This window comes from Acyrthosiphon pisum, chromosome A2 (assembly GCF_005508785.2).
Source record: "Acyrthosiphon pisum isolate AL4f chromosome A2, pea_aphid_22Mar2018_4r6ur, whole genome shotgun sequence".
In the NCBI taxonomy this organism is placed as follows: Eukaryota; Metazoa; Arthropoda; class Insecta; order Hemiptera; family Aphididae; genus Acyrthosiphon; species Acyrthosiphon pisum.
This window is the reverse complement of record NC_042495.1, coordinates 59,706,500-59,722,725: the sequence shown is the minus strand read 5'-3', so window position 1 is coordinate 59,722,725 and position 16,226 is coordinate 59,706,500. Positions and strand designations below refer to the sequence as shown.

Sequence of the window (16,226 nt, the reverse complement as noted above, 5' to 3'; positions counted from 1 at the left end):
ATTGATATTTATAGAAAAAAAACTAAAAAAATTGAAAACTTACAATGTCTGTAAACAGCTGAAAAAGAGTCAAATTATTTTCAAAATTTTATCATATATATAAAATGCTAATATAAACATTCAGTGAAATTTTCAAGTATCTACAGTCATTCGTTTTTTAACTACAATAAAATAAGAAAATCGTTACGTAAGAAATCGAGTGATTATCAAATGTTGTAAAAATATGAATTTCAAACGATCATAAAAATTTAATTTGACTTTCTTATAGACATTTTTTTTTTTTTGATAAAGGTAGATTATCCTATAAGGAATCTTGTATCACATTTTAAAATCTTACTTCTAAAAAGAAAAATTTTTACTAATTATAAACTCAACATAATTAGGTAATTTTCGTGATTTTTGCATATTTTGTCAATTTTTGAACTTTAAATGCTACTAAAAAAAAACTGTGACTAAGGATTTTTAATATTTTTCAAGTATTTTTACTCAACAATTAAAGTTTTATTGACATTCATAGAAATAAAAACTAATTAAATTGGAAACTGAAATTGTCCGTAAACTGCTCAAAACAAATCAAAATATTTTGAAAATGTTATCATGTATAGAAAATTGAAATATAAACAACCAGTGAAAATTTCATGTATCTACAGTCATTCGTTTTTAAGTTACACCAGAAACCAAAATCAATTTTCTCGAAAACAGATTTTGCGTAAAAATTCCCTTTTTTCCTTAATTTTTCTTTTGTTTTTCACGGCGCATTTGAAAACGATTGGAAAAATTTTACTTTCGACCCCCCAAAGTACCAACTAGATTCACTTTCCTATCAGAAAAAGTACTGTTGAAGAAAATCCAAGCACTTTTACTGTCCTAAAAGGTGATGGCAGACACAAAAATAAAAAAAAAACATACATCATTGTAAAATCAATACATTCATTGTTCCACTCAGAATCTAAAATATCATCCAAACATGACCAAATTGAAAATGTGTACATTAGTATACATTGCTATAAAGTTTATAATTTAACCATACAATATATTATGATGTGCAAAATTTTTTTTTCAATCACATAAATGAATTAAATTAAGTTTTGTATAGAACTCGTATAAATCTAGTGTATATATTGTATAATTTCTCCATTGTAATACTTAATACTTAATAGTATAGTGCTTACTAGCATTTATGTTATTTTTCCATGCATTAATTTGAATAATAAAAAGATAAAATTAAGTTTAGACCAGTAATCCAGGACCACCCATTTCAGATCAACTAATCAAGCAGAACATAATATTTTTAAGTCCATAATTTATTTATTTATTCTTTAAGAAAATAATGGGCCCCAATGAATAATTTCGTTCTAAATAAGGTCAGGCACATACATTTAAAGAATATGGTAACTTATAAGACGTATGAATATTGAATTCTATAGTATATAAATTATGAACATTTATTTGAAATAAAATCAATTACTTTTTCTGAAAAAATATTAAATAATAGATTAGGTTAAAGTTAAGGTTAGGTAAGGTACAAAGTGCAAGTTGCATAACTATAATTTGTTTATATATATATACATTTATTGGATTGATGAAGCTAATAGGTAACACTAAAATTATTAATAATTATTAAAATCTTTTGTATAGTTAATTAAAACAAATCTAGATGAACATTTAACATATTAATTAAAGTATTATACCTATATTTTATGAAAAATTAAAGTCCAATATAATTGAAGTTCTTTCTTCAAACATGGAATACCTACATCTAAAAATTTTCATTATTTTTTTTCTTAATGAGGCTGAAACGTGATTCATTTTCGGCCGAAAACATAGCTCACGACTTCAATCACTACGCTGTTGTGCATTATAATGTTCTGATATTAATTTTGAAAGCAGATTTGAATTCGTAACAACATTATCTATGCTTTGACAATTTTATATTTCTGAATTTTATTTATTTTTTACTTAGACATTTATTGACAAAAAGAGTAAAAATAGATCATATTTATAATTCAAATTTAAATACATTGATATATAGAATATGAAAAATGAACAACAGTCAAAGCATAGTAAATTTAGAAGAGAATTCAAATCTGCTTTCAAAATTTAAATCAGAACATCCTACTGCGCGTAGGATTGAAGTCACTGGCGTCTGGCACTAAAAAAATGTTTGTAATTTTATAAAGTAATATTTGGTGACTTGTTCATGCGCGTAGGTAAAATTAAAAACGTACATAACCGGTCACTATGATACCCCTATAATAGAACGTGATTGGTACTACGAATTACACACACTAATGTTCATTTACTTTCAACACATTCACAAATTGTGAACCCATATAAACTGAAATATAAAATGCCTAGTTTTTACTCCTTAGAATGGATTACGCTCCAGCCCTCTTAAGTTAATCGTATGTGTATCGCAATATACAAGTACATAAAAAAAATATCTAACGTTGAAATCAAAATTACTATGTACCTACATACGTCCTACTATTATAATATGAACCGTTAGGTAAATGCTTCATACGCGTTTAAGTTATATGTAATTCAGTGGCTGATTTTTAATATGCATTTTTTAATCATGAAAAATATAACTAATTTGATCATAAATATTGAAATAAAGGTTATGGGGGATCTATCGCCCTCCGTTTGGCCCACAATGATGTAATTAAAAGGTAATTTAATATATTTTTTATCTGATATTCTTATTAGACCAAAGCAAGTATCTAAAATCCATAACTTTTAAAGTCTTTTTTTTCTTTGACATTATTCTATTGAAACCACTAACCCCAATAGGTATATACCCCTAGTATACCCACCTATAGTACTTACTACTTACCTATAAAATTAAAACGTATACGATCACAGAAAATAAAATTCACATCCATTAACCCTTCTCTAATCTTAATCCACAAACATGTGCATTTCCTATCTTCTCGAAAGATATATTTTAAAGCATAAACGATAAGAAAAAATGTTATTTTAAATTATATGCTATAAATTAGAATTTAAGTTCATCCGATGAGCAAATAGTAAATACCTAATAATCAAAATAATTACCTATACAAAATGTAACAATATAAAAGAAATTTTTAAGAAATAATAGTCAGTTTATAAACTATAGTTGTAATTTGGCTTTTAACTCATCTCCCCAACCCTCACCACCACAACCCTTGCAATCCCTCAGTTGATGATTGTAATTTCCTACTCATATTTTTCCGTTGCTCATGAGCGCAGCTTTGTCTGCAATAATGTCGTAGGTACTTAGATTTAATAATTTTTAAATTAAGCATGTGCTTCATCCATAACTCATTCAGTGTTCACTATTTTGGTCATTGTTAAAGTAACTGATTGTAAAATATGTATAATATAATATTAAGCATTACCTACCTAATCAATATTTATAGCAGTATAAATTATGTAATAAAAGTATGCATTATAAATAAAAAGTTTATTAATTTAAATTTTTACAGTTTCAACTTAAAATAATTCTTCTGAGCCATGTCACCATTCATGTGTGTATTATATACAACCAATAAATTAAAAACATAATTTAATATTCTTATCAAATAGTATAGGTATTATAAAAATACGTAGGTACTGGTACTACCTAAAAATGTACGTATGAAATTGGTTTTATTTTTACATAGACGATTTTGACGAAATATTAAATAATAATAATATATTGGTCAAACTTCAGTTATTTACTAATAGCACCTATATATCCTTAAAGCCTTAAATATAGTCTGTTTCCATTCCTACTGATATAATATAGGTACTGAATCACGTTTATATCCTAGTTTAAACAAACATATTTTAGTGTTAGAGACAGTTGACCTAAGCTAACTAATTTTCCCACGTGTCTACTATTTCAGAAATATGTCAGGAGACGGAGACGAGAGTGACTTATGACCAAGTTCAAGTTAACACCAAGTCGTTACTCATTTAAGTTAGTGGCTTCTATTTCAAAATCAACTAATTTACCGTTGTGTCAACTATAATTAGGCTATAAACCAGAAAAAAAGATTTACAATTTATTTAAAATGCCTAACAACATTTTGTGTTACAATTTTGTTTCAGTTACCTAATGTGTTTCAATAACATGCGAGTCTAAATAACTAATTTCCATTTTCTGGTTTTTTTTATGTTATACGTAATTTTTTCACATTTTTACTCATTTCCCACTAATTTAAAGAAGCATAGGTAATTTATAACGTAGCATAATAATATGATAAAATCAGTTTATTTATAGATGGGTATCTACCTATATTAATTTGTATAATTTAATATAATATTGTTTTACTAATAAACCATAAGTGCATTATAGTAAACATAAGTCGTTATAATACTAAACGTCAAAACACGTTTGAAATACCAATATAAACTTTAGTATCACATAATATCAGTTATCAATTATCATCCTGTAAAATTATTCATTATAATATATTTTTTCTTGTTGAACATTAAGAATGGAAAAAATAATTTACTTAGAGACCTTTAAGTAGATATTATTATAATGCATTAATACTATACTCCTAAAATCACTTTGATATATTTTAGTAGTTTAGTATATTTATCTAAACGAAAACTACATTTTGTATAAACTCTGGGATGGTTAAAATATATTGTATTATTGTAATAATTATGTAATATAAATTGCATGAATATTAACCATTATCACATTCACTCTTCATGCACTTATATGTATCACCAGCTATTTATCGTGTCAAAATATAATATATACTTTTAATCTTTCGGCATTAGCCCAACTTGCATAGTAGCATGTCCCATTGTTTTAATATATAAAATATACAATATAAAGGATAAGATAATATTTAATTGTGTGCCTCTCGAGAGTTATAAATGTATAGCAGTAAATACTAAGGGTTATTGCCAAAATAGAAATTCCTAGTTCTCCCATAGATTGTTATAAATTATAATTAAAATATTAGAATGTTATGGCCGTGTTGCATAAAAAAAAATGATTAAATTTAATGGTTCACTAAAATGTAGTAGACCAATCATGGAGCATTTTATCTTGTTTAAGTGATCATGTTATACTATAGTATAGCTCACTATTGATTCATTAAATGTTTAGTGCAACCCGGCATATAACTTATAATATTCAACTGACAACAGTCATTCGCAAATATGGTTACAATTTCCTGGCTTGACAAATATATAATATGTTTCCATAATACTAATACATTTTTATTTATCGAAAGACATCAGTTAGTAGGTATAGGTACCCTAGGTAATTATAGGTATCTGGTAACATGCAATTATACTTTATTTAGGAAGTAATTACATAACCAGTAAAAATAAATTATTAATATTAAAATATACTGATGTAATTGGCGATTTGTGTATGGTTTTATAAAAATAAATTATGAAACATCAAGTTATAGTCTGGCCTATAATGCTTAAATTCGTTAAATTATACAATGATTTACACATTTTAATATTTTTAAGTTCTAACAAATGTTGCCAACATATTTTAAACTTAAAAACCTTTATAACAAAATGTGTACAAAATGTATTTGTTGATATTTTTAAATTAATACGTTTTTTACCGAACTTTAAAATATTAAAATCAACATGAAAAAAAATTTAAAAATTAATATGTCTCTAGATAGCATTAAATATTTTTTTAAACTTAGTATAATTTTTGTTTTTCTGTAATATTTATTTTTTCAGGTGATTTTAAAAACAACTGGACATTTTTACTTTTTACCATACTAATGAGCATCAGACTGTTAAAAAACCACCGAACGTTTTTAAATTAAAATTAAAATCCTTTAAAATAAAGTAATTAATCGATAATATTTTAACTGAGTAGGTACATTAAGTATTCAGGCTCATATTCATACTGAAATGGCACCATAAGTTATAAACAATTTCTACCGATTATAGAAAAAAAATTCCCATACGATATTTAATTTCAGAAACAAATGAAAGACCTGACACATTTACATAATATACATTTCTATACGTGAAGGATTTAATGGATTTTATCGTTTTTCAAACGTTAATTTGAGTTTAATTTACGGGTTTAATGCAGCATAATACTCGAACCTATATGTTTAAAACATAGAAATAATGTAATTGTTGAGTACAGTAAATAGTGAATACTGAATACCAATGCTTTGCAAAGATATTTGCAGTTATTATAGTCTTAATTTAAGTGTCCACTGCACTTCATAATTAGCATATATAGATCGGAATTAAATTATAGGTTTGCATTTGTATTTTACCATTATAGCTAATACCTATAGGTACCTATTAATATTATGATATACAATACTTTTATTTTGATCTGGTACTATTATACCTAAATAAAATAACTATAATAAACAATAGTATAATACTGTTGAAAACTATAATACCTACTATACCAATAACTTCCAGTTAATTCTAAACCAGTTAATTTTTAAATTTATATTACTTCATTAGCAATTAATTATAAATATATTATAATATAATACCTGTACCTATGACCCAATTCAACCCAGGAAAAAATGATCAAATATTAAGTACGGCACTACGTTGTATAAGTACTCGGTTTTAGTACACTCCTCAGTTCACAGGCAAATCGGCATCGGTGTACTTACTTTGCTTTGTGAACTAATTCGACCGAGATGGTCAGATGGGAAATCCACCCGTGGTGGATATTAGATATAGCACTTGGTAAATTGTTTAACGTAGTTCAATACCTACTCTCTAAGACTCTAAACTTAACTGATATATATACAATATATATAAATATAGATACCTACTGGCTACTCTGAAACTTTCGTCAAAATCGGTTGAGCAATTTTTGAGAGCGACATGTGGGTGTGATTGGGAGGTGAATTAACTTTTTACCTACTTCATAAAAACAATGTGATTGGGCAAGTTCTTTATACTGTGTTTGAGCGAGTATGATATAAATGTATATTATCTGAATAGGAAGCTTAAAAGTATCAAGACGTCTATTGAGACAAATCTTATTGAAAACGGTCCATAAATTTCTGAAATTAGCCCATATACAGTGTGTCACATATACAAACAAATTTTACATCTTTATAAATATATATATATTTATTTTTTTATTGGGTTAAAGCTTTGACGACTGAGGTAATTAGCCTGTAAACTGTAAAGGCTAGTAGGATTGATACGATAGGGATGGGACGGTTGGTTAACAACACGTGTATGTGTGGCAAGGATTTTGCCACTACGAACCCAGGTGGCCACCCATCCGGGACTTAGTGGCGGCGCACGTTACTTACTCTCAACCACGTTGCGTGATTTATTATAGCCACCACGCCGTGCCAAGCAACTAAATATATATTATTAAGTGATATATAAAGAGGTACCCAAGTTGAAATTTGTTATTAGAAATTATTAATAAATAATAATTATTGTCGATTACTTTATCGAAAAAGTAGCGGATCTTCAGACATTTTGACATGATTATTACCCGCAAAAATACCAAATAGATTCAATTTTTACTGTTCCAAAAGATAATGACAGACAAAAAAAATACACATCAACAGTCATCAACCATATCATATCATAATCGCATATTATCAACCAATTTCGATCGGATCGATCATCGCTCCGCACAGATTTTTAAAATGAAATGCTCACGTTTAAACAATTAATTAAAAAATGTATAGGCATCATACTAAAATGTACATTACACCGAACTGGTTTCACAGCAAATTGCCTTATCCTCATACCGAAACAACCATGCGCGTCAAAATGACTACCTATATATGCCATATTAATGATAATATGGCTATACTATGTCAAAAATATGTCCTAGACCTAGTACCTAAATCAAGCTAGGACCAATCATGCTCAGATTGATATGTAATATATATATAATAGTCAATAGATAACAAATTATGTACCTATTTAAAATTTTCAAAAAATATCACTTAATTAATTACTGTGGACATCGTTTTGCTATCTATACGACTTTATGGTATAATATATACATAGATGCCGACTGTCGAGTGTATCTCGTGCTTGACATTAGGCCCGTTAAAGTAAACCACGCTGTAATGTATGTGTTAATTTTGAATTCAAATCTACCTAAATCATTATATACGATAAAAAAATCTGAGTTTAAGACTGTCAGCGTAATTCTTCAAAACAATTGACAATTATGACGAGATTTTATGAGAATTTGAAATTTAAAAATTTATAAAATATTATTGTGTATTTTATTCTACATTTTTTTTTAAATTCATATGTTGGTATAACGTCCTCTAAGTCCCGATCACGATTAAAGACAGTATGGTTGCACAACGAACCATAATAAAGTGATGTTCCGAGTTTCCTTGTTATCACAACGATTAGCGGAATTGAGCATTGGCGCTCCAAGCGTTTAAATATTGAATCATATAATTTGTATGCCTAGTAGTGGCTAGTACTTAATTTTACGCTATCAGCGCTAGTAAAAGCTTCTAGAGTATTGTTGATAATAAAAGAAACTATGAGCATCATTAAATTGTTTCTTATCATAGTTCGTTGGGCAACCATACTATCTTTAATCGTGGTCCCGATACAGTCCAATGTATTCCGGCTGTGTATTCCCGACATCGATGATCTTTTTAACAGTTATCACTTATCATTAATTATATTATCTATGCTCAGAATATTATCAAAAAAAAAAATTATATTTTTAATTTAATATTGAACATTAAACATATTTTATACCTATTGATCACTTTCTTTTAGGTTATGTTTATAATATGATAACGTTCTTATCACTAATTGGTGGTCCATTTGTATATGGTTTCTAATTAACTTTTATTGATTTACTCATAATTTTATTAGTTAAGTCTTACTTAAAATCGTGTTTTTTGGTTATAACGTTATAATTATGTCTATTAAATTAAGTAACCACGCTCGTAGTTTAACTGGGGACGTTCAGAAACGATATTTAGACAAAATACTATTGTTAAATTCTCAAGATCCATACTTGTTATTGAAAGACAATTGTGTAATTTGGACAACAGATTTAAACTTAGTGCCTTCAATTACTTACCCTGATATTTGTAATTACCTAGTATTGACTAAAAGTGCTTACACATTGGAAGAATTTAAAGCGTACAAAAGTCTAGATGCATATAATTTTTTTGTTAGTGGTTGGGTTTCAAATGTCAAATGGACTGTGGTAGATAGCTATGTTCTTGTAGTTGCTGAAGTAAGTCAAGGATAAGAATATATTTCTGTGTTGTAAAGATTAATATAAAAAGTATACAAAGGTATCTGTTTCTCTTTACATACTTTAATACTTACAACATTCGACAGATACTAGATTACAGGAGCGCCGGAGTGTATTGACTCAAAATGAAATTGTCTTATTAGTTATTATGTGTTCCAAAATACATCGGTGCCCCTGATAGATTACAATCATTATTCATTATGAGCCTATGGTCTCTACATTATTATTATTTTTGTTTAGGTAGCGCATTCTCAAAGGTTAAATGACACTAAATTGCTGCCATGGGTTATAGTCAAGAATAATGGCAAAGTTGAAACTGCCCATTGCTTATGCATGGCAGGATTAGGTGAATGTTGTTCACACGTAGGAGCAGTCCTTTTTTATTTGCAGCATGCATTTAATTTAAAAAGTACGAAATCAGTTACAGATGTCTATGCATATTGGGCAGCACCATCTCTTGATAAATCTATCCCTAGTAAAATAAGTGAAATAAACTTTAATCATCCAAAGAACATGGCTTCTTCCACACAATTCAAATTGAAACCAAAATCTAGTTACATACAAAAGTTACCTATAACACTGAATGATTCAAATACATTTAAAAATTTCTTAGGAAAATTACAAACCATCAATAGTCAAGCTAGTATTTTGAAAGTTGTAACACCATTTAATTTACAATTTGTAAAAAATAATTTTCCAAAAAGCTTAACAAATATTTTTAAAGAAGATTATGCCACATTAAGTAGAGAGGAATTAGTAGATATAGGTTCAAAATTAGATTTTTCTTTAAACAAAAATGATTGTTCTGATATAGAGAAATCTACAAAACTACAATCAGAATCTAAAGATTGGTTTATGTATAGAAGTGGGCGTATTACAGCTTCTAGAGCTAAGGACATATGTACTGTTAAATCATATGATTCTAATATTAGTCTTTTAAAAACAATATGCTATCCATCAACAAAACAGTTTAAAAGCGCTGCTACCGATTGGGGTAAAATCCATGAAATTGATGGTAGAAATGCATACATAGAAAAATTAAAAAACGATCACATCAATTTTTCATTCACTATCTCTGGGCTAGTAATTAATGCAAATTTTCCATATCTTGGTGCCAGTCCAGATGGAATAATTAATTGTGATTGTTGTGGGAAAGCTGCGTAGAAATAAAATGTCCCTATAGCTTAACTAAAGACAAAAATATAAGAAGTATGACCTATTTAACTAGTGGAAAGTTAAATAAAAATCATCAGTATTATTATCAGGTACAAACTCAGTTGTTGATGTGTGGTGTCACTTATGGTGATTTTTTAGTATGGTCATCATATGAAGATTGTTATGTAGAACGTATTCAAATTGATTATGAAATAGTGGCTAAATCAAAATGGTTTTTTTATGAAGCCATCTTACCAGAACTTCTAGGGCGGTATTTCACTAATTTTGAAAGTTTGTCAGTAAAAAATAATATGGAAGTAATGCAAAATACCGATACTGCTAAGGAACCTTATGAATATTGTACCTGTAAGGAAGACAAAGGGGGTAAATCAATTATGTGTACACAGGAAAATTGCCCTAATCTTTGGTACCATTATGTATGTTTGGGAATTAAACGCAAACCGACATCAAAGAAATGGAAATGCGAATTCTGCAAATAACTTTATTAAAGTGTACTTGTTTATTTAAATAGGTTTTGAATGTACATTTTTTTTTTTTTTTAATAAAATTATAATAATTTTAACTTAAAGGTACAACTGAACTACACATATTTATTAATGCACAACAAACTGTTACAATGGAATCTAGTAGACATGTCTCATCATCTTGATGTTTAAGTGTAGTTATTTGTACTGGACCATTTAAAATTTTAAATTTTGATCTAGTAAGACCAATAATTCGCTCAACGTGAATTCTAACAGATGCAATTTTTCTGGTTTCTTCAACAGAGCATGGGTGCAACTGGGGTAAACCTTTTGTAAAAGCTGGAGTCTTTAATGTTGCACAATGAAAACCAACACTTTCATTAATAGTAAATCCTCTGTCGGCCAAAACAACATCCCCTGGAATTAAATTATTTAAAAAGTTACAATTTTCAGTTATATGTTTATCGCTAACTCTACCACCCCAACCATCTGATATATATGAAATACTTCCCTGGGGAGTTATAGCTATAAGATATTTTACAGTATTTTTATTTTTGTATGATGACCATGTTTGTGCCCTTGCTTTTAAATTTGATGGCTTTTCTATAGCAATCTCAAAACAATCAATAATAACAGCAACTGAATTGCCAAATATATTAAAAAATGATCTTGGCATTGTACTGCGTAGCGCTTCCCTCTCTGGCCAATATATTAAATTTTTAAACATGTGTTCTAACAATATGATCACTTTCCTGAAAATATTTGATGCTGTTGAACATGTTACATTAAATCTATATCCTAAATCAGTAAATGGAACATTTAATCTTAATTTCATTAGACACAATAAAAGTTTTTGAAATTCGTTTAATCTCTGATTATTAGCAGTTAGTCCATGTTTAATTTGATCCAATACTAAATTAAAAACAGCCATTGATTCCAGTCCTGTATAATAAGTTAACATTTTTTCCCGCCCAATAAATGCTTTTTCACTTAAGTTAAAATAATCTACTTGATTTTGTAATTCAGAACACTTATCTCGTAAATTCTCCAACTCGTTGATATCATTTAACTTAAGGTCAGTATTACAGGCTGTTCCACTTTCTTCAGTAGCATTATTCGATATATCATTTGGTACATCAATGATCATACTGTGTTCAGAAGAATCGACCACATTTAATTGTACAGTGTTTGGAAACAATTGCAAAGGTTTTAATTCCATTCTTCTACTTGCACGATTATACCTTTTAATTGCAGGAGTAGTCGCTTTACCTAATATGAAAAAAAAATAATAGTTAATTAAAAATTTAGAAAAGAAATATGATAAAATTATTTACTTCTTCCAGAGTTATAGCCCATGCTTAAGGTTGGTATCCAATCTGGATTTTTTTCATCATTGTAATTGGCTGGTTTACCTTAAAATAATATAATTTGAATAAAAAAAAATCATAATTTATAATAATATACTTGTTTAATAATATGCTATCAACCTAATATTTTGTAGTGTAGTAATATTATGAAAAAATTTAACTTATACAGCAGCTAAAGGTACTTATAGATTATAGTTATTATTAATTTATTTTTAAGTTAGTGCACATAATCACTAATGTGTTAGTCTATAGATTAAATAGGTCTTATAGTCCCTACTATGTAAAGTCAGTCTCAGTTGTACAAGTATGATTATTAATTGTAGTCTGTAGATGAATAGGTAGCATATTAGTCAAAGACAAGTACCAAAACAGCAACTAAGTAACTATTGTTTATTTCCAATAAAATATTTACCAGATTTAAAATGAACTGAACAAATCCTCATGTTCTTCAACTGACTATCACGAACATCAGTTCTGTGTAATGCGTTAAGCCACGCTGTTCTCTGTTTTAATATTTGTGTCCTTAAATCGGAGGCAGCATTCACTTTAACCTTTGGAAATCGATAAAATGACAACGATTTATCCAAGGTTTTGTTGACACAACCGAAAACGGCACAAATAGTCGGCATTTTAAATAATAATAACGAATTTATTAACAAACAACAAATTAATTCAAAGCTGAAAACAGTGAAAACGTAGCAAACTAAAGCAGTATTCGTTATTTGTTGGACCACCAATTAGTGATAACACATGATTGATAAGATAACGTAATTGTTTATATACAGCCCTATATAAATAATTAATATAAATATATTTTACTGTTTGTCCAAAACATTGGTACGAACAAACTAAATTATAAATAAAAACTGTATAAAAATACAAAAAATTTCCCTCCCCGGCGGGGAATCGAACCCCGGTCTCCCGCGTGACAGGCGGGGATACTTACCACTATACTACCGAGGATTACATTAATCGCGTTAAAATTATGTGTATTTAAGTGTGAGTAAAAATTATTTTTTTTAAAGCTTAAAAATATCGAGAAAGACTAAATATTTAGATAAAAGTAGGTAAGTGGTAATACTACCCATCTCAAATTTGTTAACATACTTTTTGACAATACAATTGTCAAAAAAAATAACCAACACTAAAACCTTCTCTTTAAAACTACCCATTTTCCTAACAATCAAACACATTAAACGTATAAATATTAATAGGCAAAATTAGTGGCACCGAAGTCCATGGTGACGTCGGGCGGTGGCCCGACCTCATTTTTAAAAAATGTGGCCGACCGGCCATATTTTATTTACTTTATAACTTTAATATGAACATGAGTATAATTAAACCATGGTTATGAATAAATGTATATTAGGGTACCTCTATATTAAATAATTAAGATATTGAGGCCAGGAAGTTTTAAAATTGACCGACCACATTTTAAAAACTTCGGCGCCACTGAGCAAAATAACAAAACAAATACAAAGATTTACATGACTTATTGCAGTTAAATACTATTTAATATGCACATAGTATGTACAGAATATTATGTATATATTATATTATTAATTATGTATAATAAAAATTCTAGTATCCTTTTTTTATTGGATAGTTCAACCAGCACTTCATTAAGAGTAGATAATTGAATCGTTTTTGTTGATCGAGAGCATAGCTAGACCATTAAGTCTTCCCTATTAAAATTAATTACCACATTAATTAATTTTCCAACGGCAGAATCAGAGGTGGATATGTAGTATTTATTTTACAGAGAAATATTTGAAGGGGCACCCAAACTGAAAAAAAATTTGGTCACTTCGCTCGTATTAGATACTTATTCAATCTAACACGCCTTTACCTATAAATAAAATGTTTCGTGCGAAACCGTAATTTTAGTTTGGTGTGGGGCTGGGAAAACGGCAAATGAGGAAAATGCTTTTTCCGGTTGTAAGGGATTTTTGAAAAATTTCGCGTAAAGTCTTACGAAATCGTATAAATTACGAACTAAATATTTGCATAGAAGTTTCATATAAATAAGTAGTTTTAGAAATAAGGCGGGGGTGGAGAAACGTTTCTATAGCCCCCCATACAAATTCTTGTATAACTTCGAAAAAAAATTTGTACAAATTCCGTACTAAATATCGGCCAAAAAAATTGCAAAAACTCAATATTGTGGTGGGGTGGGGGGGGGGGGGGTTAGAGAAACATACAAGGATATTTTGGTCTTCGATTAACGATAAAAATTTAAATACTATGTTAAAGATCCGTAAGCAAATTCTTGACTGTGGTATTATTATTTATTATATTGTTAAAAATAACAGTTAGTAATATAATAATTAATATAAAAAAATGAATTGTTTTAAATTTAAACTATTCCTATTTGGTGAATATTTTATTGTGCAAAAAAACAATGTGTAGACCCGAGTGGGCCCCTCAACATAAACATAGACGGGGGCCCCACAGGAAAAATTCCTTTTTCCCCATGGGCCTATCCACCCCTGAGCAGAATAGAACAGAATGAACGAAAATTTCATAATATTTTTTAACGAAAATGTTTAACATGGTCATTTACGATACTGCTATAAAAATAGAATCTATTTCACCGTATATTGTCGTTCACGTGAGACGTGAAATTCAACAATTATAACGTAATCAGTTTTTTTCTCCGTTGTCCGATCGAGTCGGTCGAGATAATGACAATATTAATATGTATTTATGTCCGCACGCAACTAACTGACTGTGTACGATCAAATGTCTATTTTGATTGATTAACGGCACCCATAATTTCGTTATGAAATCTTTTTTCGTTGTTGGTAAAGTATAGTGTATACTCAATAGTCATATTATAATATGATGTATGTTTGTGTATACACGGATGATTAATAATAAGAAATTCATCAATATCACAATTTTTTTTTTTCGGTCCTGGGGGGTATTGAACCCGACCCCCCCTTCGTATGTACGCCACTGAACATAATTATCCATCTATCTAGATAACGCTGTAGCATGGTTTAAGATATAATGGTTACTCGTCGACGATAGATGTTAAGCTTAATGAGTAATGGCCAAATGAATGCAATGTACTCATATGAATTTACTGACAGTTAGTGCCCTCTAGTGTCGACTTTTTTATGTTTTACTAAACTGCGCTAAAAACAGTAATTGTATTTTACAATGTATTTTTAATATTATGTTTATTATATCTTTTTAAACAGATGTAATACAATAATACTTATGAATTATGATATTATTTGCTGATACATATAAATTATATAATAATAAAATATATTATTTAAAAAAGCAAAAGTTGTCAAGCGTCTGCTTTAATCACAAAATGCATTAATATAAAATCAACATAGTTTGAGACACTTTATACTTTATAGTACCATGAAAAGAAGTATAGGTACATAGTTAGTATAAAAAATTGTGATTACTTGAAAAACATAATATTCCAGTCATTTTTGTTGGATAATTTAAAAAAATTGAGTGATGGTCTAGAAAATATATCCCAGAAAAGTGAAAACAGAAACAAAACAAATAAATATTAAAACAACTTTAATACAATTATTGAACACAGTTGTTGTGAAACATATTATATTAGTTGTAACAAAATCATGTGTAACGTGATGAGTGATGACAAATGATAATGTGAAACATATAAAGTATACTTTATTCATTGCACAACGCCACAACCAATTATTATTTTATTAATATTGAGAGAAGAAAAAAGGAAAGCATGTATATTTTACACTTGTAAATCTGTTGTATATTTTATATATTGGAAAGTTGATTATATTTACAAGTTTTTCGAACTTCTAGATATTTCTATCTGATCATTTTCTTTAATTCAATCTTATTTATTTTGGTTTTTCTAGTCAAAAAATTGGGTTAGCGCGTGTACTGCACTCTATTGAAAACAATTTCAACTATTAAAAATAATTATTTATCTACTAGATAACGCTACAGTGAACATTAAAAAATTACTTTACAGGTATTGTAAATAATTATAATATT

At 28.3% G+C, this 16,226-nt stretch overlaps 1 protein-coding gene and 1 non-coding gene across 2 annotated transcripts; both read right to left on the bottom strand.

Annotated features, from left to right (window-relative positions):
• Positions 1 to 10,847: 10,847 nt before the first annotated feature.
• LOC100168507 lies at positions 10,848 to 12,978 on the bottom strand. The gene is made up of 3 exons (XM_001946160.5): positions 12,634 to 12,978; positions 12,189 to 12,266; positions 10,848 to 12,123 (listed from the first exon to the last, which is right to left on the bottom strand). Exons 1-3 carry the CDS (start codon positions 12,848 to 12,850, stop codon positions 10,949 to 10,951), a joined length of 1,470 nt encoding a protein of 489 aa, XP_001946195.2. The 5' UTR covers positions 12,851 to 12,978; the 3' UTR covers positions 10,848 to 10,948.
• A 134-nt stretch (positions 12,979 to 13,112) lies between these two features.
• On the bottom strand, positions 13,113 to 13,184 carry TRNAD-GUC. The gene has a single exon. It is a non-coding gene; the product is annotated as a tRNA-Asp (tRNA).
• Positions 13,185 to 16,226: the final 3,042 nt, after the last annotated feature.

Bases quoted from the DNA above. Each gene is read 5' to 3' on its own strand.
- LOC100168507 (XM_001946160.5), bottom strand. From the start codon at position 12,850: ATGCCGACTATTTGTGCCGTTTTCGGTTGTGTCAACAAAACCTTGGAT. The intron at 12,267-12,633 runs GTAAATATTTTA...TATTATTTTAAG, and splicing joins TTCAGTTCATTTTAAATCTG to GTAAACCAGCCAATTACAAT. The intron at 12,124-12,188 runs GTAAATAATTTT...TTTTCATATTAG, and splicing joins GGGCTATAACTCTGGAAGAA to GTAAAGCGACTACTCCTGCA.